This window comes from Myodes glareolus, chromosome 2 (assembly GCF_982192425.1).
Source record: "Myodes glareolus chromosome 2, mMyoGla1.1, whole genome shotgun sequence".
Classification (NCBI taxonomy): domain Eukaryota; kingdom Metazoa; phylum Chordata; class Mammalia; order Rodentia; family Cricetidae; genus Myodes; species Myodes glareolus.
Window position 1 is genome coordinate 128932356 of NC_142027.1, and position 25884 is coordinate 128958239.

Here is a 25884-nt window from a genome sequence, read left to right on the forward strand (position 1 = left end):
TTTTGAAATATACCATGGGTTAGGAGGCTGACCCTGAGCATCACTATTCACAGCAGCCACTCAGCTGACTCAGGACCACACAGGCCCAGAGTGCTCGGCGCTGGCTTCCTGCCCTGACTTAGATGAGCGGGGAGCCCTGGCTTGTGTGTGCAGTGGAGCTGTAGGAGCCGTACAGTGTTTTCTACAGAGGCCCCTGCTCTGTGCAGAGATCACTGGAATGCAGGCAAAATGACACTAAGAGGGTATAGTGACCAAAGCAATAAACTGTTACTGGCAGATTTTGCCCCACAAAGCCCTGGAGGTGGCTGGTGTCCTGAAATCCGCAAGCTTGCTGTAAATGACCCACACTGCAGGTGCATATGTGAAGACCATTAAAACAAGGACAGTCATTTAAGCCTTCTGGCTCATAATGGTGCTTGCTTTGCAACCCCACTGAGACACACCACAGTCTCAGGCTTAAGGGAGGAATGGACAGGACGCAGAGCATGTCAACAGCTTCAGTAGCAGGAGCAGAGTTCAACGCACACCACTCCACTTTCAAGAGACCCTCATGAGTCTCTTCATCCACGTTGGCTGGGTGTTGCAGGTGAGATAGGAAGCCGTGTGTTCTTAGCCTCTGTATCCATCAGAAGCTTTTCCCAGGCCAGCTGAGAATCCAAGGACATAAATGTATCAACCAGGAGTTTTCATTTGCAAAGCTCAGCGTTTTGCATCTGTGAGGGCCGCTGGTCAGGACCCATTGGTTTCCCTGTTTCTACCTGCCCTACAGCTATCACCTGGGCTCCTGCTGTGGCATCTCTTTGCTTGCTGTCACATTGGGAGAGTCCTCTCCCTGGGATGGTTTGGCCCTAGTCCTGTATTTCCTACAGCCATTCTGTTAACATTACCTGCTCCAGAAGAGCATCCAGTCAGTCCATCTCCTTATGTTTCCTTGTCTGTTTTCAGGTTTAAGGTTAGCAGAACAATTGGGCCGAAGAGAAGATGAGGCAAAAATTCGCCATGGTCTTGGTCTCTCCCTTTGGGCGAGTGGAAACCTGGAGGAAGCTCAGCACCAGGTACGCAGAGCTCCAGCCCAGGATCCAAAGTACCCACGATGGTTGCCTCAGCAAGTACTTTGCAGCCTTAGCTGCCATGGTGTTCTCAGAGGTGCTGGTCTCTTCTGCTGATGTAGGAGATTCCCAGCCTGAGAGCTGAGTCCTTGCAGCTGCCAAGACCCCCAGCCACCCATGGAGCAGATTAAAATGCTTTCTTGGATTCTTGTGCTGGGCGCTGGTTAGTGGTTAGTGTTTAACATAAAACCTCATTCTTCCACAGAGGGGTAAGATCAGGACACATTACTATTGGGTTTAATGACCTTGCAGGTCTCCAGTTAGGGTAGAGGGTAGTAAGTCCCTGTGGCCCCATGTGTGGAGGTGACTGAAGATACTCTATTGTCATGCTGGCCATCTGAGTGGATACTGTGAGTCGTGTGCCAGGCAAAGGGGATTCCTCTGTGAGCAGAGTGAGGCTCTTTCCAAAGATGCAGCCTGGGCACATGCTGGGACGCTAGGTGCTGACTGAGCTCTGTGCTTAGAAGGGTGAGAGGTCGGGGCTGGATAAATGGCTCTTCATGAAAGAGCATTTGCTGCTCTTGCAGACAATTTGAGTTCAGTTCCCAACACCCCCATCAGGCAGCTCACAGCTGCCTGTAACTCCAGCTCCAGGGACCCCAACACCCTCTTCTGACCTCCACAAACACCTGCAGACATGTGTGCAAGTGGGTGCCCACACACACCAACAAAAATTAAAAATACTTTTTAAAAAAGGATTAAAGACAATATAAAGGATTAATTCTGTCATTTCCTACATATAAGAATAAAAGTTTCTGTTAATGCAGCAGTTTCCAGTTTTGAAAGTGCTTCTTCTACTTCCTGACTCAGAATCCTCTAGGAAGGTGGACGACAGCTTTATCAACAAAAGAAACTAAGGCTTTGTGTCCTGGCCTGAGTGACAGCCATTGAGTATTGAGTAGCAAGGTTGCAAGCATGCGCCTCTCTCTTTCTTTCTCTCTCTCTCTCTCTCTCTCTCTCTCTCTCTCTCTCTCTCCATGTAAATGAGACTGGCTCAATGGAGGCAAACGAAGCCTGGTCTCGGGAGAGTCATGTCTAGGATCTGTGAGACCTACAGTCTCATTGCCCAGCCTGGTCTGTCTCCAGTGTACTCAAGGCCTGAGGGGGAGAATCATACTTGTCTGGTGACAGAAGTAGAGGCTTTTCGTTGTATTAATGAAAACAAGCTCTTGTTTGTGTTGATAATTGATTTTTAAAATTTCAGAACTTAAGTCTTAATCTTTCAAATTCCCTCATATGTCCAAGATTGGTCATGTAAACTATAGTTAGCTGGGGCTGAGGGATAGTTCTTCACGTCCACAAGGACCAGTCTTGCAGTCCCTTTAAAAGTCAGCCCCTTTAAAAGGCGTTTTATAGGTTGTGCCCTCAGGCATGAGCAAGAGCTGTCTTGCATCTATGAATGGCTGGATGTCAGTTATGGAGAGTGAACGACAATCTCTATCCCTGCAGCTTTACAGGGCATCGGCCTTGTTTGAAACGATCCGGCATGAGGCACAGCTGAGCACAGACTACAAGCTCTCCCTCTTCGACCTGCAGACATCATCCTACCAGGCCTTGCAGCGGGTGCTGGTCAGCTTAGGTGAGAGCAGCCGCTGTGTGTATGTGCGTGTGCATACAAGCCTGTGTCCGCATTGTTCAGTGAGGAAAGGAATGATTGGCTACTCATTTGTTTATTCGGCCAAGATTGGCAAAGCAGTGGATGCAAATGCCAGTGAACTCCTGGTGACATCAGTGAATGCACACTTAGCTTGTCTCATGGGCTGTCATGGACGTAGATTGATGAGCTCAGTGTGATACAACTGGCTTAATGACCGGAGAGCAATTCAGATAGTGAGAAAGCAGAACAAGTGTCCCTCTGCACCAGGTGTCCCTTCTACCAACACTTGCTTCAGTCCCCCTCTGGCCATGTGCCAAGACGACACTAGCCTCTTCTGTTTTCTCAGCCATGCATTTTTGCTACCTATTGCTTGTACTCATAGGCTTGCCTATGCCCTGAACTATATTACTCAGGGTTCTTCCCCACCTTCCCAGCCTGTGTATTGCAGGGTATCAGGACAGTCCACAGCCACCCTTCCCTGGGCTTTGGTGGCCACAGTGTCCCTTTCTTGCCTCTTCCATGGCCTGCCACTTCCCAGACGATTTTTGTATGAGTTACTTTTACTATAACAAAACACCTGACAAAACAAATTTCAGAAGGTTCGTCTGGGTTACGGCCCAATATGGGGTGGAGAGTAGGAGGCTGGTCATCCAGTCATAAGTGCTGGTGCTCAGCTGGCTCTCGCTCCCTCCGTGGCCTTTGTATTAGGTCTGGGACCCCAGCTGGGCTTTGCTGCTCAGGAGTGGGTCTCCTTTTGTCTGCTAAAGGACCCTTCAAGAGACACCTCTGGGTGTCTCCTAGGTGATCCCCAAACCAGTCAGGGTGGCAGTGAAAACAGACATCATAGTGTTCATCAAAATTAGCAAAGTGCTTTGGGCATTTGAAGCCTTTCTACCACCTGTCCTTCCCACACATCTAATGCTCGAGTTTCCTCTTGAAAAATAGAATGTGCTCTTGCCTGGGATTGTAATTTTTCGCCCATTATGATCACAGCGTTAAATCTTCCAGGACTTTGGGGCTAATTTTCCAGTGTGCACAGAAATTGTCCCACTGTTCTGGCTAATAAGTTAATAGAGTGAAAGAGGGTCTCTGCATACACTCATGTAAACCACTCTTTCTAAGGCTGCCTGGCAGCAGGGGGAGCCCCCTTGAACAGCCACTGCAACTGTTGCTTGAGCTTTCTATCTCCGCAGCCCTTGCTCTGGCAACAATTCCATGGTGCTGTTACCCTGAAGTCCATGCTCTGCAGTGTGTCCCTCACTGGTAGCCTGTGGCTTCGCATTGCCATGCTTTCGCACTGATATGACAAGTGTGCACACTGTCTTAGAGGAGACAGGGCTAGACGGTATACTGAAGGCTGAAGGAAAGCTTGGGAAAGAAGTGGCTTAAAATCTAGAGGTCTCAGAGGCTTCGACTCTTTGCCCATGGAATGATAGGAGCGCAGAGTGGGACAGCAAGGCCACCACCCGTGCAGGCAGTGATAAAGAACATCTGCCCAGAATCTCCATACCCAGTTTCCTTTCCCAGTTCAGATGGGCACTCAGCTGTACCCCAAGTGATAACACCTGTCCCTCTGTCTCCTAGGCCATCATGATGAAGCCCTGGCAGTAGCGGAAAGAGGTCGGACACGGGCATTTGCTGACCTGCTGGTAGAAAGACAGACGGGACAACAGGACTCTGACCCCTACTCGCCCATCACCATCGATCAGATCCTAGAGACGGTCAATGCACAGCGGGGCCTGGTGCTCTACTACTCCCTGGCCGCTGGCTACCTCTACAGCTGGCTGCTTGCTCCTGGAGCAGGTGAGGTGTCCATCTGTGAAACACAGAAAGTGAGGAGGCTAGGAAAGGGGCGGAGTGGGAAGGTGCCATCTTCTAGGCCAGATGAACAAAAGCCTTAGTTGCAGTGGCTATTCCATGGCGGACCATTCTACTAATCAAACAGCTAAAGGAGTTGCGGCTCCTTGCTGCCGGTTGAGGAAACACTGACAAAGGAGACAACAAGAAGGGTGAATGCAGCAGTTGATTTGTAAGTGGCTGCTCTCCAGCTGCGGAGTAAAGACCACCTGACAAGTGCTTTCTCCATGTGGAAATTAGGTACCAAAGCAACGATAACTCTCCGTTGTTTATAATGAAAGTCGTAAGCTTACATTTCTGAGTTTAACAGAATCAATTTGTTTTTTTTTTTACTAGTTCTGTTGAAAATCTGTTTTAGAAGTAAAAATCCTCTTTTGTTAAGTCAGCACTAAACATTCAGGATGTAACAGTTTCGTTCATACAAAACTACTAATTGACTGTGGGGCCATATTTTTTGCATAGTAAAATGTTGATGGCCTCACCATGTTGGAGACACCAGATCCAATTGGAGCTTACTGACTGGAGAAGTGGGTCTTATAATTGAGAATCCTGAAGATGGGGTTCTTGCATATCTGAAAAAGTTCAGCTGCCAGGGAGAAGTGACAAGCTTCTCTGTCCATCTGTAGTAAAGGCAGTGGTGTTGGAGCAATGATGGTGCCAGGGTGACAATGTCAGAGCTATGGCTTCTAAGCACTTGGGCCTGCTCTGCGTCAGCATGATCAGCTCTCCCTCACAGCCACATCCTCCTGGGCTTTCCACAAACAGCATCCTTACTCTTATCCCTAGCCTGTATTCTGCCTGCCTGTATCCCTGCAGACCAGAAGAGGGCACCAGATCTCATTACAGATGGTTGTCAGTCACTATGTGGTTGCTGGGAATTAAACTCAGGACCTCTAGAAGAGCAGTCAATGCTCTTAACCTCCAAGCCACCTTTCCAGCCCCACCCCAACCTTGTAATGCTATGTTTTAAGTTGTTATTTTTCTGGTGACCTAGTAAGTGACATCTGCACCCCTGCCTCTAAGTGGGGCTCACAGTCGTGTGCACAGAGTGTGATGGTTGGCAGATATTAAGAGCCTTCTCTGCAAAGACTGCATTGTTGGGGACACATTTGACAGGTGGCATGCCAGATCCATGTGACATGCCAGATCCATGTGACAATGAGCTGTGTGTAATGAGATACCTATTGTGTCCCTTTTTGTTCTCTGTACTGTTAATGAGACTGGAACTTTTGCCAGGGCTCTAATCCAATCGGAGGACCAGCGTACCTCATTACCATATGAGGACACAGTTTATGCTTATTGCCAGGAAGTCATGGTGAACTGCCTCTATATCACAGACCCATTTTTTCCCTCCCTTAAACCATTAGTGGCCATTGACCAGTTGGTTTTATTTTTAAATGGCTATCTGCTCATTATGGTTTGCTTTTGTGAAACAAAACATCTTTTGTGCCACTTCCTCTTGACTAGTGTGGATTTGTTCAGGATTTCAGTCTCTGCTGAGGCTTGATCTGGACACTTGCATACTGATCATGAAGCGAGAGTCCCCAGAGCGCTATTCTGAAAGTGCATAGGAAGGAATCCGACCTCAGGACTTTTGCATGCGTCATCAGAAGCAGGCCTGTGTCTTCATAGCATGGACTGTGAGTGAGCACTGCTCCAGTTTAGAAAACCCCAAAACCTCGGGGTCTCAGCATGCTTGGCAAAGAAGCTACACAGTACCTAAATTCCCCTCTCCTACCTTCATTTGATCTCTTGCTACCCAACCATCTGTGACATTGCCATGCTTACATTGTTGCAGGAATCCTGAAGTTTCACGAGCATTACCTGGGTGATAACTCAGTGGAAGGTTCCAGTGACTTCCAAGCCAGCAGCAGTGCAACTCTGCCCATAGCAACCAGTTCTGTCCTGGAGCAGCACATTGCCAGCGTCCGGGAGGCCCTGGGGGTAGAGTCTTACTACTCCAGGTAGGAGGGTGTTCCTAGTTCATCTTTGTTCCAGTTCGGGTGGGTTTTTCTAGGAATTTGGAGTCAGGAACCAGTAGAAGACACCTTGTAGGAATCACATACTTTATTGGTCTCAGCGCAGTCACTGCAGCAACAGTCAAAGGTCAAGCACACATGTCCCCTGGAGGGGGCTCTTTCATTAAAATCCTGAGCTGGGAAAGGACCTCTTTCTGAGATGTGGGGTCCTTGAGCAGGCTGCGGCACTGACTGTAAGCGTGGCTGTGAAGGTAACATGACAGCTAACTTAAACAGAGACAATATTCATCTATAAACAGGATACTGAGTTTGTGCTGTAGCTGATTGACAGAATCTGTGAGATCTGAATGTTGGAGGGCTGAAGTGTAGAGAGTTGGCTTCCCAGATATCAGGGCTGGGGACAGAGGTGGCTTTCTACAAATGGTGTGAGGGGACTGTGCTTCTGATAGTGTTTCAGTACGATGCTGGATTATCTTCTGTATGGAAACTGGTTTCCTCCGAACACTTCCTTCAAAAAGAAACTGCCAAAGGATATTTGTAAGTACCCAAGTCCTTGGGCAATGGTAGCCAAATGTTTCATTTCTCATGAAAACATCTACTCAGTTCAGTTAGGGCACCAGCAACAGATGTATTCCCTCCAAGTCCAAACTGGTAATTGAGGGAGTTTAGGGGGCTGCCTTACAGAGCATGGGTAAGGGTGCATGACTGATCCTCGAACACCTGTATCACCAAGACATCCCACTTTAGCTCTCTTCTGCTTCCTATACAGATGGGCATGGAAAGCCTATGGTCATGTGCCACATCTGTCCCAGAAGAGCGATAGACACAGTGTCAAGTTGCTAGTGCCTCCCAAGATCATGTGCAGCAGCAATGGCTGGAGTTTTAGGAGAGGGGCCGCTGGCCTTCTTTCCATGAGGGAGCACCAGCAGTCTTTTGACAGTCTAGTGGGTCATCACAGTACTTGTCATATTATACCCAGAGGACAGGGCTCCACAGCACCAGCTGTCCAGAGTGAAAGTAACTAGGACTTGTCCATAGCAGGCAGAGTTGGGTCTGGGCAGAACCTCTACTTTTGTCCTAAATAGCCTGAAACCACAGAGCCCAGGGTGTCTCTGTGCTCCCTTGGGCACTTTGCCTGGCTCCAAGTGTGGGTGCTTCTTGGGGTGCTATATACTTATAAAAGGGCTCTTACATGAGAAACAGAATAACCACTGGGCCGTGTAGCATCAAGGTTATAAGGGGATGGAATGGCCTCCTGGTTCAGATTCCTATCTAGCTGAAATCAATGACATAAGTGGATTGGGACTTGCTCACGCTGGTGTCAGAACCAGGGTCAAGGCAATTTTCACCCAGACAGACTTCCAGGCCAGGCCTGTTCTATTCTTCATTATCAAAATTAATATCGTATTTTGATAAAAGAGCCAAATCATATAAAATGTCATTTTCTAGCTTCTGTTTTTATGAAGGATGAACAGGCATTGTCCATATACACACTGTAGTTGCTGTCCATCCCAGGCTGGCCTGGCCTTGCCTTGGGCCATGCTGTGGTGGTCACAGGGGTTGATACTGTAGGGAAGTATGGATGCCCTCTGAGATTTAAACCATAAATGCACAGCATGTGTGTGTCAGGGTGACCGGGCCGCTCTCTGGCCCAGGAATTTTACTCTTGAAGTGAGAAGGAAAGGGAAAAGCTAGCCCACAGAGGAAATACAGGGGGAGAGTGAGCATGGCAAACTAGGCAGTGCCTGCCTCTGACAGTGTCCAAGGACTCAGAGACTGAAGTTCATCACAAGGCTCTTCCCACAGTGGATGTGAGGCCAGTGTGCTCTTTCTTATCTTTTTCATCCCCCCGCCTCAGGACTGGTGCAGCCGCTCTATACAAGTCTGCTGTGTGTCAGATACTGGGGTAGTGATGACCAGGGCAGGCAGCCTACTGACCGACCTACACTGTGGTCAGATACTGGGATAGTGATGACCAGGGCAGGCAGCCTACTGACCGACCTACACTATGGCCAGATACTGGGATAGTGATGACCAGGGCAGGCAGCCTACTGACCTGTCTACACTGTGGTCAGTAACAGGTGATAAAGACTTAAATCCCAGTGTGCGTACAAATGAAAATACAGGTGCAGCAAGAATGTGTGACCAGGAAATAGCGTGCACTGGGAGCTCCAGAGGACCCTAGTAAGAACTATGCTTCTGAAGTCATTGTATCCTGAACACATAATGACTTTAGAGACCCCTCAGGCCACCCTCCTCTTCCTTGGGTCCTGGACTTCTTGTCAGTCTTTGTGATGATTAACTGGTCTCTTGCATAGGAACTGTCCAGAGTGGCAGTGCTTTCTCTTGGACAGCCTCTAGAGCTGAGGAAGTTTCCTCAAGAGGGAAAACCTTTCTTGGGCAAATTCAGAATGTCAGTCTAGGTTTCAAACTAAAGCCACAGTCTGGAACTTAAAGTAAATGCACAGAGGTACCTGGATAAGCACCTGCTGCTTGAACCCTCTACACAAGCATGGGAAGGAACAATCCAGTGTGCCCTTTTCTTTACAGTGACTAGGTGGCCACCCAGGTCATTTCAAGTCAAACCCAGACAGAGGTGTTCATAGTTCGGGTGAGAGAGGGAGGAGCTGAGGGGAAGTGGTGGAGGTGGGGCAGGGGGCAGGGTGGGATAGAGAGGAGGGCATGACAGATGAGACATGCATCTTGTTGGATAGGGGCAAGAATGGAAAATAGTGAAGCTTAGCCCACATGAAAAACCCATGTCACTTCATCTCGGTTGTGGGGCCTGGATAAACCACACCCACAAAGGAAGAGACTCACCTTTGACCTTCACAAGTATCTCCCCACTGAACCCCACCTTGCCTGAGGGGCATTGTGTAATGCTAAAGGCTGAACCATGCTGCTTTCTTTACATTTTCAACTAAAGATTGTCTTGAGTTTAAACTCAGCCTCCATTAGAGGCAGGGACTAGGAAGGAGTTGGCAGTTCCTTTGTTCTTGTATCAGTGAGCACTGGAACCCTTAGTATCTCCCACAAGCTGGGGCTCCTTGCTTAGTGGTCACTCTGCCGGGCTGCCCTCAGTAGGTTAGATCCCACCTCAGGCTTCCCCAGGCCTGGAGCGATTCTGTTAACAGTGTGTGTTGTACGGCAGAGTCCTGCAGGGAGTCCTGGGGAGGATTTTTCCTGCAGTTTCATGAAGACAGTAAGAAGGTTTGAAGCATGCAGTTTTCCCCCTGCAAAGTCTGTCCTAATTTATAAAGCTGTACAGCTGGAGGATAGAATGCTAGACAGGAAGTTGAGTACGAAATTATATAATATAATGAATGAAGTGTGTTTATGCAATACACACATAAAATGGACTGTATTGTACGCTGATGGTGGGATTAGGGATGTTTGCTATGTTCGTTACTCTTTTCATCATTTCAGGGTTGCTGTGCGTGTTTATGTTTTATATAGTGGCCATATGTTATTTTTTAAGTTAGAAATAAATAACCACAGAAAACCTTCATCATCCAAAAGAAAACATAGAGACCTTCCTGTAATCTTACTGCGCAAAGAATAAGACACAAGTTTGGGAGCCCATCACCATATCTGGTCCTAGTAGATGGTATGCTTTTATTTTCCATTCTTGCCCCTATCCAACAAGATGCATGTCTCAGCTGTCATGCCCTCCTCTCTATCCCACCCTACCCCCTGCCCCACCTCCACCACCCCCCCTCTGCTCCTCCCTCTCTCACCCAAACTATGAACACCTCTGTCTGGGCATGCTGCGCTGACTTCCTGTGGCATCTCTCTCTATCATGCTGATAGCATACAACAGAACGTGCAAGTATATCTGGGAACCAGTGAGTCTGTCAGTGACTCTCTGACAGCTACATCACCCAGGATCCATCCCAACATGGGTGACAACTCATGAAAACTGCATCCCTGGTGTTCCTGCTCTAGCCAACCTTCCACTTCCTGTATACACTAGCATCCCAGACCATATGCTTTTGGGGGCCAGCAGGGGTGGTGAAGGAATCTCAGGTGAGGCTCAGATGACAACCCCATCCCTCAGAAAGGAGGATTCTCGTGAAGGCTGTCTGAAGACAGCCACAGCTGCTCTGATTTCAACATGGTGGGGGCCATGCCCTGTCTAGAATGGCAGAGACAGAACAGGCTGCCGTGGAATTGTAAAAATAAAACATCTGGGCAGATCTCTAAGTAGTTACAAGACTGAACTGGTGCCTAGCTCTTTCTAGCAGGGGCAAGTCCAAGGCCAGATGATTTCATTATAGACCACTGCCACCTCATACAGAGGAGCAAAGAGCATCCATGCAACTGCAAGGGAAGAGTCAGTTCAGATACATTTTATGGTAGACTTATCCTGACACCAGAACTGCATGATGCCATGAGGAAACCGATGTCCTTACTGTGGCTACACATGTAGGTGGCATTTTCCTGTCCTGACCGCCTACTCCCAAATGACCACTCAGAGGCTAGATATAAATTATAAATGCTCAGCCAATAGCTCGGGCTTATTACTAGCTAGCTCTTAAAACTTAATCCATTTCTATTAATCTATGTGCTGCCCCAAGGCTCCTGGTTTTCACTTCTATCCTATTTTGTGTGTCTCACTTGTTCTCCATCTAGCTAGCAACTCCTCTGACTCCACCCTTCCTCCTCCCGTCATTCTCAGTTTGATTTTCCTGCCTAACTTTGTCCTGTTCAGCTATTTTCCAGCAGCTTGTTTATTAAACCAACTATAGTGACATCTTTTCACACTATACAGAAGGATTATTCCACAGCACACAAATGCCTCAGGAAACACCAGAACCAATCAACATCCATGGAAAGGATGCCTTGTTCTAACCAAATGGGACTGATCTACAGAAAGCCGGAAGAGTTCAGAACCTGAAAATTTATATAGTGCATATGAACAGGAGGGCAGAGACGTAGTCTCAGCCCAGCTAAAGTGGAAAAGACACCTTATGACACCCTTTAGTGATAAAAGTATAAAAGAGGAAGAACGCAGAGGGCCCTCAACATTGGCACAACCATGTGTGAGGCTGGTCCTCAGCTGGCATCACCCCTTAGTGCCCTTGCTAGAGTCAGCAGGAGAATATACTGTCTCCTGCCACTGTCACCCAGAATGGGCAATTTCATCAGGGAAGTCAGGCCTGGGGGGAAGTGAAAGGAGGAAGTGAAATATGAAAGCTTGGGCCCCTAGAGTCGCAGGTAATGTGGACATTACATAGATTCATGTTGTAAAATGGAGCAGCGGGCTGTGTCCCACCACCCAGCTCCCAGCTAGCTTTACCCGAAATAATTACATGGAAACCGTATTCTTTTAAACACTGCCTGGCCCATTATCTCTAGCCTCTTATTGGCTAACTCTCACATCTTGACTCAACCCATTTCTAATAATCTGTATGTCACCACAAGGTCGTGGCTTACCGGGAAAGATTCAGCATGTCTGACCTGGCAGCTTCATGGAGGGTGGCTCTCTGACTCTGCTTCTTTCTCCCACAATTCAGTTCTGTCTTCCCCGCCTACCTATGTTCTGACCTATCAGGCGAGGCAGTTTTCTTTATTAATTAACCAATGGAAGCAACAGATAGATAGAAGACTCTCCTACATCAGATTCAAGCAGGTTGCAGGGTTCTGAGCTCAACCCAGAGAGCTGCTTCTGTGTCACATTAGAGCAACTGGACTGAACATAACCGAGAAAAGGTCTGCATATTGAGCATGGCAAACACTGTTGAAAGGAATTAAAGTAAATGGAAAAACGTGGAACCCCAAGTATCACTCACAGAAGAATGAAGTTGAGCCCTACCTGGAACCTTATACAGGCCCAGTCCAGATAGTTAAAGACCTGATGTAAGACCCAAAGTCATAAAAATTAGAAGAAAACAAAGGAAGGAAGGACACACACATCTAGAGAGGACACATAGGTGTAACATGAAAAGGCCAGGCCTGCTTGTTGGGGTTTTTGTCCTGCTTGTTTGTATTTATGTCCTGTCCAGTTCCCCACAGCTAGCTTGTTGGGGTTTTCTGTCCTGCCTGGCCCCCCAGCTGTTTAGTCCCAGAGAAAAATCACACAAAGGACTTCGTAAGTTATAAAGCTGATTGGCCCATTAGGTCAGGTTTCTTATTAGCTAACTCTCATATCTTGATTAACCCATTTTTCTAATCTATGTTAGCCATATGGCTCAGTACCTTTTTCAGTGGGGCAGCTTACATCCTGCTGCTTCGGTGATCTGGGCAGGAGTGGGAGGAATCAACTTCCTCCTCCCCAGAATTCTCCTGCTCTCCTTGCATCATTTCCACTTCCTGTCTGGTTTTCCCACCTACACCTCCTGCCTGGCCAATCAGCGTTTATTTAAAACGTGATTGACAGAATACAGACAATTCTCCCACACCACATAGGACTTGAAAATCCGAGTATAACAAACGGAATGGCTGCAGCGGAAAAGGCAGCAGATTCAGAATAAACCGAAAAGCTACAGCCCAGTGTAAAATGGGCAGAAGTGGGAATCACTTTTCTCCAGAGAGATACCAAACAGCCAGCAAGCACATTAAAAGATGTCCTGCATTGCTAGAGTAACATAAATCAAATGTCTGTGAGAGGCCGTCTTCACATCGGGAACAAAAAGTACCAAATAACGAGGACTGGGATGGGAAGCTAGAGGCCATAAGTGGTGTTTATTGGAGAGTGAGACAGTGTCGCCACTAAGGTAAACAGTACCGGGGTTCCCCAGAAGACTAAACATATCACTAACATATGGAAACAACAACCTCCCTGCTAGGTATTAAATCATAAGAATTGAAAACACAAACTGAAAGAAACAGGTGCACACCATGTTCACTGTGGCACTGTTCACAATACCCAAAAGGTGGAAGGCACCAAAGTGTCCTTCTAGGGGAAAATATGTAAGAAAATGTGGTATGTACATTCAGTGGGATATTATCCACCCTTAAAAAATAAATCAGCCAGGCGATGGTGCACACCATTAGTCCCAGCACTTAGGAGGCAGGCAGACCTCTGTGAGTTCGAGACCAGCCTGGTCTACAAGAGCTGGTTCCAGGACAGCTTAGGACTGTTACACAGAGAAAACCTGTTTTGAAAAAAACTCTAATAATAATAATAATAATAATAATAATAATGTGTGTGAGAGAGAGGTGGGGGGGGAAGAAATCCTATCATGTACCACAATCTGCCAATGAAATAAGTCCGGCACGGAGACAAACGCCATCTGACCTATGTAGGTGACACAGCTAAAGCAGCCAGACCGTTAAGCTGAAACTAGAACCCCAAGTGGAATAGGGCATCAGGCTAGAAGGGGACAGGGCAGGAGATGGGCGCATTTGCAGCTTTAGTTCCACAAGATCTAAGTTACACCAGAGTCACCCCACAGTGCTGCTGCAGTGCTAGCTAGGGTCGTGAGCCTGTGTGCTATATCTGCACAGCCTTCAGTGAAAGCACGCTCCAGTGTAGGTCACACCATTGTCGCCTGGCCACCTCCTGACTCCCTGTCATGTCCCTCTCCTGTATGCTTTTGCCACCCTCCTGCCAGGGGAGCCTTTCAGGGCTGTGTTTGTCACAGTTTCTGTGCTCTCCCACACAGCTAATTGCTGCCAGGGGTCTGATGGGCTCTGGGTTCCCATCTGCCTTCCCACCACTGTATAGTGGGGTCCAGCCTGCCACTTGGGCAGCTTTTCTGCCCTAGCATGACATCCTTCTCCACCTTGATGACCCAGTCATGCTGGGCACATAATCTCCACCTTCTCTAGTGAGGCCTTTTGAAGATCTGCTCAGGTGTCCTCCCCTCAGGACCAACTGAGAGTGAGGCAGATGCTATCCTATCTACTCAACCTTCCTTCTACCCTGTGATGGCCTAGCAACCTCCAGAATAAACATTCCCATGGCTTTCACCGGACTGAGCAAGTCTGTGGAGTCCACAGCAGCACTCAGACCCCCATTGGTTCTCAATAGTAATACAAGCAAACTGGCTGCTTTATAAATGGCATGTGTGTGTCTCCCGAGTGGATGGTGATGCTCAGGAGCTTGGACTCTTTCCCTCTCTTCACTGAGTGGAGCCTGACCCACAGAGAGGTCAGCAGGAAATACTGTGTGCCCGCCTGTCCATGCTGACATAGTTTCATGTTTTTATTTTCTCTCTCTCATGGTGGCCCTTGGAAACTGCATCTATATGCCTTGGTGTAGTTCTGCCTGGGCAGCCCTGGCGCCCACCTCTGTCCTCCTTAATGGCACTTTGCTGCTAGACAGAAGATTCCTAACATGGGTTTTAAAGTAATAGAGCGGCTTTGTTTGGTGCTTGCTAAGAACTTCTACCACAGATCAGAAGAGGGAGGCAAGGTGGGAACCGCAGGCCGAGCTTCCCTGGACGGAGACACCTAGACTTCCAGACACCTCACTATAACTCTGAAATGTAGCCAGGCTTGCTTGCATAGAAGTTGCTCCCTGAGCACCTGGAACAGAACTGTGGCAGTCTGGGAACTCTGACGAGCACACGGCTGGCTAGGTATGATAGTAGCTGGGTGGAAACTACTATTCTAGCTCCCATAGGCTGTGACTAAATTGCAAGTGTAGACTGCCCTGCTAAGGGGAATGTATTCTTCCACTGTAAAGAAATAGTAGGCCTTAGGAGGCAACTGTTGCTCAGGTTCCCCATTTAGTGGTTTGCTTTTTCTTCTTCCTCTTCTTCTGCTTCTTCTTCTTTCTTTTTTATTTTCTTCCTTTTTAATTAAGAATTTTTTAATACAATCTTTTCTCAATTTACATAGCTAACCCTGTTCCCTCTTTCTCCCCTCCTCCCGCTCTACCCTTTCCTCCACCCTATCCCCTATCCACTCTTGAGAAAGGGTAAAGCTTCCCATGGTGAGGCAACAACGTTCAACACTTCATTTTGAGACAAGACCAAGGCCCTCCCGCTTATATCTAGGCTGAGCAATGTATCCCTCCAAAGAGATGCCAGTTCAAGCACTAGGGATAAATTCTGGTCCCACTGCCAGTGGCCCCGCAGACTGCTCAAGCCTCACAACTGTCCCCCACATTCAGTGATCTTAGTTTGGCCCTATGCCAATTCCCCTGCTTTCAGTCCAGAGTCAGGGAGCTCTCACTAATTCAGATCAGCTGCTTCTATGGGTATCACCATCATGGTCTTGACCCCTCTGCTCATATTATTGCTCCTCCCTCTCTTGGACTAGCATCAGGTATCTCAGCCCAGTGCTTCACTGTAGATCTCTGTATCTGCTTCCATCATTTGCTGGATGAAGGTTCTATGATGGCCCTTAGCGCAGTCATCAGATTACGGGGAAGGCCAGTTTATGTGTTCCCATAGTGTAAGTTCTTTTGTCATCAAGTGCATTTTATCTCGAGCACCAACTGAGCTATGCTGGTTCACACATGCCACCTGACTTCAACACTGCTAGACTGAAGATGGGCATCAACAGAGCTGATGACACCAAGGATGGGAGGTGATGTGGGTACATTGTTAAATCCTTGGGCTATAGGAGGACAGATACTGCTTAGAAGGCATGTCCTAGGTGTGATCACATGAGCAAAGGCTACAGAACAGATCTATAAACAATATCCCAAGTGCTAGAAATGCTTTTGGTGAGGAACCCAAAGCAGAACAGCAGACAGCTTCCAAAAGAGATGAAAATGAAGTGTCCCCAAGTCACCTGCATCCTTTTGCAATGCAGATACCATGACCCTGTATAGAAAGTACAGCCAAGGAGTGAGGATTCTGAAGTTATCCCAGGTTCTTAATTTAAAGCTGGACTCCAGACAGGAGATGGGCTCAGTCAGAGGGACAATGGTGCATACTGTTTCCAAGAGCCTAATCGTTGTATGTCAAGGGTTGCTTATTATAGTATTTAAATTTTACTAAATAAAGCAAGGAATGAGGGAAATTGCTGTGATTAGTGTCATCACCCATATTCAGATTAAAGGTGAAACTTGCTGATGAGCTGACAGGCCAAGTCACATGACAGCTAGCTAGTACCTATTCAGCAGGTACCAAGGCAAGGCTATTGTGTCCTTGCTAGGTCATAAGCCCCATCGAAGTTATTATGGTTCTTTAGGGGTTTCAACCTATCTCTATAGAGATCTGTAGCTGGTGTTCTGTTATTGTCCTTGTGGTTTGACTATGCAGTGCCCCACAACAGGCTTGTGTGATGAATGTTTGGCCCCCAGCTAGTGGCACTGTTTCATGAAACTTTGGATGGTGGGAGTCACTTGAGGAAACCTTGAAGGTTGTAGGTGATCACTAGGTACCCCTTACCCTTCACTTCTTCTCAAGAGTTGAAGAAGCTTTTTCTGACTGTGTGTCCCAGGTGTATGGGAAAACAGTCACAGACTGAACCTTTGGAAGCTATGAGCCAGGATCGGTTTCCTCTTAAGATTTTCTCACGAATATTTTGGGCACAACTGCCCAAGGGTAACCATAGCACCCCAATCAATCTGCACTGGTAAAGGTTACTTTATGAGAACAGTGTTTCATTGCCAGAACACCATTGGGAAGACATGCGTCTGTACCTTTTGGCATTTATATTGTGTAGTGAAACAGAATTTGCATTTGTACTCTGACTATGGATCGTGCTGCTTTGGAAATATTCTATAAGCGTGTGACTTGTGCCAGGGCTGAGGCTGTCTTGCAACAGCTCAGCACTCAGTGTGTGGCATGAGATAGACACAGGAGTTACCATCTCGTGGGGTTGCTGTGTGAGGCTGAACAAGGCCATGTTCCCTTTGTCTAATCAGGGTCAACGCAACAGAAGAACTTAAGCAGAACTGTGAACCAAAACTGTGAACGAGGCTCCAAAGGCCAAGGGGAGAAGGGGCAGTGTAGGCAGGTCTGGTGCCTGCAGGGAGGAAGAGGCTGTTGTGGGGATCACAGCCTCAGTCTACCTTATGAGACCCCTTTCTTATAAGTGCCAAGGCTAGGTGTGGTGGTACATGCTTACAGTCCAAACACTTGGAGACTAAAGCAGAAACATCAGGAATTCAACAGCAGTCTTGGCTATGTGAAGCCCTGTCTCAGACAACATAAACAAAAATCAAAGAGGAGCTCCCAGGAATGTGAAGTGGGGGTATTGCTTGCACAATGTCTGTGGGAACTGGCTTGTGGCCACATCTAGGAGCTGACCTGCCCAGGATCAGCCCTATTGAAGATCTTGTCAAAGGAGATACCATATACTAGGAACCAGAGCCCCAAAGAAATCCAGCTGCAGGAATGAGTAGGACATACCAGGAACTTCTCTTAGGTTCCTGGTTTTCAAATCTGGGTTTTCAGAAAACCTGAGAAAAAAGTGAATGCTTGAGAGGCTTTGTGAGCCACTGAATGCAGCAGCCACGCAGGCAGAGGGTAAGGTATTCCAGGGAGCTTGAGTTTGCTGTTTGATTTCTTCTGCTGCTAGCGTGGGATCCCCTACATCCCATCCTACATGGCATGGCCTTTTCTAGAAGTCTTTTGCATGTGATAAAGGCAGGAATGCTCACACATGTGGATTAAGCTTGCTGAAACAGAGGATGCCTGCAGGGGTCTAACCCATACCTGCACCTCCCCTCCATCCCAGCCAGGTTCAGAAGTTACATAGCACATGGAGCTAGAAGTCAATAATACAGGTACAGGAAGGCCCTGAAGAAATTTAACCACCCACTGAAGGCTGGAACTGAGACCCACAGCTGCTCCTGAATGCACAGGCTAGGTTAGCATGGCATCCGTGCATAGGGCATGACATGGAGTGGCGGCACATCCTTCACAGCTACTTCATGTGTTTCTCCGGCCTCTTCCTACATGCTTGTGCCCTTGTGAACACCATGAAAGCACACGGCAATCTCCTGGACACTCGCCGAGGTGGGCAGAGCCAGAGCAGACAAGCAGTGATGGGACTTGAGTGAACAGCCACTCTGAGTGCCACGTGGGCATGGGAAGCCCTCTGATGCCTACCACACATTAGGGCAGTGAGATGCCCTTGCTGCTTCTGACAGATGAGCACAGACACAGTGACAGTTCGCCGTGATAAGCAGTGCCAGGCAGAACTGATTGAGGGGCTGTCACCTCGTGAAAATCTGTTTGTCTTTTTCTTAATTTTTGTGTACTCCTGCTAACTTAGGGGCACTGTGAGGTCAGACATCCTTTCCCGGCAGCCCTAAGGGTCTGCTTTGAGAAAAGAGTGCAGCCCTCCGTCTTCTGCTGGGTTCCAGGGTCCTGCACCAGCACTACCAGGCCTGGCATCAGGGGCTCTGGCTTGTGCTGGCCTCTGCACCCTCACCTCTGCCTCGCAGGTACACCAAGCAACAGCAATGCCTCTGCCCAAACTAGATGCAGGCTGACATATCCTGTCCCTGACGCCTGGCAGATGGCAGCACTGCAGGCTGAAATAAACTCTGGTCTAGGCTGAGGAGGCTGAACCTGCTGCCCTCCCTGCTGATTCTCCTCCCAAGGGTGGAGACACCCTGCACGGGGCTGAGGTGGAAAAACCAGGTGACACTGAGCCACTAAAAGCCATCTTTTCTTGAAAATTAAAGCGAGGCCAGAAAGGTTCTGAGTCTTGCTTAAATGGGTCTGGCTAGAGTTAAGAAAAATCACCATTTCCAGAGGGGCTACAAGGTGGAACAAGCTGAAAAAGAGCAAGGGGTGATGTGTTTGCTCAGAGTGCTGAGGCTCAAACCAGCATGACTACTGAGCATTGTTTTTCATATTTTTGTATTTTTCTTCCTGCCTGCTTCCTCTTGCTTTGGTTCAATGTTGAGTTTTAAGCCCTAAAGATAAAATGTTTTACAGTGATTGGGGACTTTGGACTACAGTGGTCTTGAATGTAGAGTGGCCACCTTTAAAAGACATAGAATTATCGTATGAAGAGTGTTGCACAAAGGGAAAGCTGCATGGGCCAGTCCCCTCGCTTGGCCTGTGATAGTGACACTCAACACTGATCGCACTATGCAGTGAGTGGCCACAGTAACCCGCCATTCAGAAATTATTTGCCGGCTGGGTGATGCCTGCTGTGGCTAGTTAATGCTCCTGTTGGGCTTCTTCTTCCCCATTGAGACCTACCTTTTCTTCTTTCTGACTAAAGAAGAGATAAATGGCCCTGTGAAGCCTTCTTTTCTCTAGACTCAGGTTCCGAACCTGCTTAGTGTGGCTGCACCCCACGGTGGTGTGCTCTTGCTCCCAGAGCATCCAGCTGAGGCTCAGCGTGGTCTAGTAAGGCCTCCTAATTGCCTGAACCATGGACTTGGAAATCAAATGTGGCTTTAGAGAAAGGCCCTCAAAGTCAGGTGCTGGCAGGTTATCTAGGGGGAGGGATCTGCATGCTCGCGTGCTGTTGAAGTTAAAAGAAAACCAAGTATAAAGCCTCCATTGCCATCCTACCAAATGCTGCATCTTCTGGAAACTGTGGCAACTTTTGTTGTTTTGTTTTTTTTTTTTTCCTGAAACTTCTGTTTGGCCTAATAGATATATATTCTTCTGTCTCACTGACCTTAGGAGTACTGTGGAAGAAAGAAAAATGTGCAAAATGGGAAAATAGAGAAATAACCTGTTACTAAGCAGTCAGACACATCAGTCAGTTAAAGAATCTCAGGACAGTGACTCTGAGAATGGGAGAATGACTCCTCATTGAGAAACAAAAGTTCTTCAGTTTGAAGAATTATTTTCAAAATGCAAATGTATTGCCCTAGATACTTCTTGAAATAAAAATATTTCCTGTGAAGCCCCAGCTCTCCTTCTGCACCAGCTACTCCCTTTTAGACACAGACAGGACCTGTGGGTCTGACACACAGCTTTCTGGGCTGCCCTGCACAATTATCTTGGCGATTTTGCTCAACCTTGCATCGGGCTTGGCTATGCGGATATTTGAAAGACTGTAGCCATTTTCCAGCAGTGCAGACTTTAAGTCATTGCCTTTGTGGGTGGTAGAGAGGGAGAGCAAAGTGTGTGGGGCACTGAGCAAGACAGGGTCCCTGTCACTGAAGTCAGGGGTAGACCCCCAGCCCAAATCTGAGGGGCCCCCAATCTTTTATGGGGCACTGACTGTGGGTGTGGGCCTGAAGGATGATCTACCATGCTCTTTGAATCCCTGATAGTTTTCCTGTGTTTGAGAGCTTTCAAGTGTTGCCTGGGGCTGGCAGCAGTATTGACAGAGAAGAAATCAGAGCTGCCATGACCCCCTGGAACACTAAGTGAGAGTAAACCTGAAGCTACATGCAGCTTGAACAGGAGATCTATGTCCCACAGGTTTATGTGTTTGAGCACCGGTCCCCAAACTGGTGCCACTGTTTCAGAAGGAGGTGGAAACTTCTAGGAGATAGAGTCTCGTTGGAGGAAGTGCATAACTGGAAAGTGGGCCTTGAGGTTTGGTAGTCTGGTCCCACTTCCCGTCCACCCTGTTTCCTGACTGCAGATGCCACATGACTGGTGGCCTCATGCACCTGTCACCCACCATGGGTCCCACCACGATGGACTATACCAGAAGAAAGTCTCCCTCTCTTAATTAAGTTTCTTTTATCAGACATTTGGTCCTGGAAACAAGAAGACTGGCATCCAAGCAAGCAACAGAGAGGTGATAAATGCCAGCAAGGGGCAGCTAATGGGGTGACCAGCCATCCCTGTTGGTCAGGTGCTGTGCTGGGCCATAAGGAACCAAAGGGAAACAGAGAATCGCCATCTTTGTGCTCACAGGTCAGAGGTTATGCGTGCAAGGATGTCACTGACCTCGACCGTTACATGATGGGCACCAAGTTGGCCCACCTCACCTTCTCGAAATAGTCCATCTTCGGTATTCCACATCACAGAGGACATGCAGCAGTTCACTAGGATTGCCACGTGTTCCCACGCTCACTGTACTCCTTTTCATCTCTGCGTACTGGCGCTGCAGAGAGGGGAGCCAGTGTGCACCCTGATGTATGGGCCTTGGTTTCCGCAGAGAAGAGAGAGAAGTGGATGGCCAAGCCCAGGCCTGACTCTTGCCATGCACTAACTGCATGGCTGTCACTGGGAAGGAAGTTCTCACGGGCTGTAGCAGTAATGCACACAGAAAGGAAACACACAAAGATAGATGGAGAAATCCAGACAAACAGAGGAATAGAGCTGAGCTTGGAAGAAGGCTTCAGGCATTTGCTAATGGGACCAGGACATGGCAGTCCTGGAAACACTCACACCTGCACCTGACTGCAGAAGGAGGTGTGTAGCTGTGCACTCATGGAAGACCCTGTGCTTCCAGCCAGAGAACTCAGGCTCACCTTGCCCTCTTCCTACTGGGCCTATTGGCTGCAGTGTTCCACAGGGCATACTGTTCGAAGGGAAAAGAGCTGTGAGACCTAAAAAAGCTAAACTCATGGAAATAGAGCATGGGATGGTGGCTACAGAGCTGGGCAGGGAGGGCCTGGTCACAGTGCATAAGTTGTGCATGAAGACCAAGGTGTGGCATGGGGACTGCTCTGGGTGATGCTGTGGTTTATGCTGGGCATTTGCTGAGACAATGAGGCCTAAGTGTGCCTGTGTCCCCACATTTTCCACACAGGTTGTAAGAATGAAGCTACCATGTACAGGTTACCAATTCATACATGTTACCCATTGTGGCAATCATTTTATAGTATTCATGTATATCAAAGTGTCCCCACACATCTTGGATAACAGTTTCTCTAGGCTCTAGGTACTACTTGTGTGGCTGCGAGCTCCCATGCTGAGTCCAAAGACAAGGGACAAATCTTAGCTAAGGGTTATGATCTAGACTGAGATATAAGCTGCTTTCCAGGAGAACACCTCACAGTGAAGCCCAGCAGAGCACTCCCACTGCAGCCCATTCGGGGTCAGTGCTTGCTTTGGGAAGAAAGGGGTACTTTTTAGAGCAGCATTACAGAATTCATATGATAATAACACCATATGCCTGCAATTATAGAGTCTTTGCAATACAAAGAATCTGGGAAAATATAACTCAATTTTTAAAACAAAGAAGCCAACTATTACCATCCCCGAGATGACTCAGAAGCTGGAAATCACAGGCCAGGGTTTCCCAGCAGTTATCATGACATACAAGGAACTGTGTTCACTAGCAAACAAAAAATGCCAAAGGTTTCATCATAGAACCAGAAACTTTTAAAAATAACAATGAAGCTCTGTGTCTAGAAATACAGGCTCTGAGATGAGGAGTCCAGCGAATGGGTGTTAATGCGCATAGAAATAACACAGAACAAGCAGGTTGAGAGGCAGGTGGATGGAGCACAAATCGTCAGAGTTGAGAAAAGAATCCAAGAAGCCAGAAAATACCAGGAACCAATAAGAGAAAAGCAGCAGCAAACACAGTGGGCATCACAGCCACACGACTGTAAGATCCTGTGTGCAGCAGGGGAGGCAGGTCTGGACTGTAGTGGCATTTCATTTGTATTTTAATAAATAAAGCTTGCCTGAAGATTAGAGAGTAAAACAGTCCCACTGTTCGGCCTTACAGACCAGGCAGTGGTAACACACACCTTTAATCCCAGTAGCCACACTAGTTGCCATAGAAACTGGGCAGTGCATGCCTTTAATCCCAGCACTTGGGAGGCAGAGGCAGGAGGGTCTCTGAGTTCATGAGCCAGGCAGTGGAGACTGACTCTCTTCCTTTGCTCTTCCCAGATTCTCCTAGTCTGGTTGCCTGCCTATACTTCCTGCCTGGTTACTGGCCAATCAGATTTTTATTAGATCAATATGAGTGACAAATCTTTACAGTGTACAAGAGCATTATCCCACAGCATTACCCCTTTTTTAATTTTCAAGACAAGACTCTGAATCTAGTCTCCTTTATTACTCCAGACAGTACTGCTGTCATCGGGGGTAAGGTGGAGGGCGCCTCCAGCAGAGGAAAAGGCAAGTGTTAGCTCCAGTCAAACCTCCAGGAACAAAAGCAAGGGGACTGGAGAGATGGCTCAGTGGTTAAGAGCCCCAGCTGCTCTTCTAGAGGACCTGAGTTCAATTCCCAACACCCACGTGGTAGCTCATAACTGTTTGTAACTCAAGTACCAGGGAGTCTGGCACCCTCACACAGACATGAGTGCATATAAAATAAATAAATCTTTAAAAAAGAAAAAAGAACATAACCAAAAGAAAGCTGCTCTTAGCCCGAGGGAAGCTGAGGTAAGCAGCACCCACTCTTCTGGCTGAAGGTAAATGCCAACCAGGAGATCAGTTCTTCAGAAAAAGAGTGTAAAAGGAGAAGGCTAAAGACTAGGACTTTCTTTCCTTCTTTTCTGTGAAAACATGTTTTACATAAAATATATTCTGATCATGTTTTTCCTCCCCCATCTCCTCCCAGAGCCTCCCCACCCTTCTAACTCCATACCTTCTTTCTTTCTCTTTAGAAAACAAAGCAGGCAAAGAAAAAGGAAAAAAATACATATAAAAAACCCATAACCTATAAAAACCCAAAATCAGAAACCATGATATACAAACAAAAGACCAGAGCCCAGGCAAAGCAACATGAGACAAAAAGCCTACAAATATACCATTGAGATGGTACTGTGTTTCCATCTACTGCTCGACACAGTGAGCTGGTTTTGAGGAGAAACTGAATGCTCCTCTGTGAGGGATGGGAGCTCTTGTCCACCTCCTCTCAGCTCTAGAACCCCATCCGGCTTAGACCTGTGCATGCTGCCTGAGTCTTTGTGTGCTCAGATGTGCGATGATCACTCTGATCGAGGGCTTCTTTCCATTGTGTCTTTTATTCCTTCGGGCTCTTACAAGCTTTCGCTCTCCTCTTCCACGTAGCTCCCTGAACCCTAAAGAGACATCCCATTTAGCACTGAGTGCTCCAAAGTCTCTCATTCTCTACACACTGTGCAGCTGTGGGTCTCTGTGTTCGTTAGGAGGAAGCTTTTCTGATGATGGCTGATCTATGGGTGTGGCAGAATGTTGCTAAGAGTAATTTTCTTATTTTTTAAGTATATGAAATTATATATATATATATGTCAGATTTCCCTGTGGTATTCACAATGAAAGCTTCATAAGACTAGGAAAAGGAGAGAATGTTTTAAGACCATGGGGCTGGGAGAAGTGTCACATTGTCAATCTTGTGGCCTTATGAGGGTAAGAAACGTTATAAACTTTGAACCAAATGTGCAACTAAGATAAAATGTAGAGAGTGCTTAAAATTTCATTCTACCAAAACCAATACTACATCAGACAGAGTGTGAGTGGCTCTGGGTCAGATACAGAAATTAAAGTCCCTATCACAAGCTGTAACCCCAACAGTAAGTTCATTTAAGGCCTAGGTGATTTTCTTAATGAATTCTATAGAGTATTTCAGAAAAAAGCCCGCAGGGCTGGGATCATAGCTCACCACCACTAGAGTGCTTAGCTGCTGTATAAAAAGCCCTGGGTTCAGTCTCCAGCATAGGAAAAAAAAAGTTAAACAACAATTTTTATAAGAGCAGAGCAGGGGCCCTTTCCACTGGTGGCATAAGATTTCTATCTGCCTTCTGCATAGCAGCATGAATGGCTGTGACAGATGCCCTATGGCCTACAATCATGAAGTACTGTCTGTCTTTCAAAATAAGAGAACTGGGACTGGAGAGATGGCTCCGTGGTTAAGAGCACTGGCTTCCCTTCCAGACGACCAGGGTTCAGTTCTCAGCATCCACACATCACAACAGTCTGTAACTCCAGTTCCAGGGGACCTGATGCCATCTTCTGAACTCTACATGCAACAGTAATGTGTGTGATACAGATATATATGTGGGCAAAACACCCATACACAAAAAATTATAACAATAATAACAACAGCAACAATAGTACTGACCCTTAACCCAGAATATCTAACGTAGTCTTGATAAAGAAAAACCCCATTGGCAAACACATAAGACCTGATTCCAGGCCTTATTAAAGTCATGATAGCCATGGCTACTTGCTTGAAATCCAACACTTGAGAAAATTAGGACAGGAAAACCAAGAGTTCCAGGCCTACCTGGGCTACACAGTGATCTCTGGCCTCTGAGGAACAAATGGCTAACAGTGTGGTACATGCATCTCAAGTGACTGACCCTGGAGCAGAATGGGAGCCCAGAAACAGGTCCCACTTATACTGTTATTTGACTCTGACAGAGAGATCCCACAATATATTGGGAAGAGAAGGTCTCTCCAAAAATAGTGCTGATTTTCTGAGCTGCAGCTGGGAAAACACGGGAAACAACAGCTATAGCTGCACAGCGTGAGAGGAGCCACCGAGTGTCTTCCTGAGCTAGGGCAACAAGAAACAACAGCCACAAAGTGAACAAACCGTATTAGGCGTCTCATGAACACTGCCACTCATCAGAACACATGAAGGAAAGGAGCAGGGGAGGCACATCTCATGTGGCTGA

At 47.4% G+C, this 25884-nt stretch overlaps 1 protein-coding gene across 2 annotated transcripts in view; it reads left to right on the forward strand.

Annotated features, from left to right (window-relative positions):
• Ttc28 (tetratricopeptide repeat domain 28) overlaps positions 1-25884 on the forward strand; it is a 483898-nt gene that overhangs the window by 417690 nt on the left and 40324 nt on the right. For both annotated transcript variants that reach the window (XM_085680896.2, XM_048450757.3), the window contains 4 exons: positions 946-1055; positions 2559-2688; positions 4291-4509; positions 6362-6527. In XM_085680896.2, the coding sequence (XP_085537022.1) occupies positions 946-1055; positions 2559-2688; positions 4291-4509; positions 6362-6527 (625 nt within the window). The remainder of the gene's footprint in view (positions 1-945; positions 1056-2558; positions 2689-4290; positions 4510-6361; positions 6528-25884) is intronic.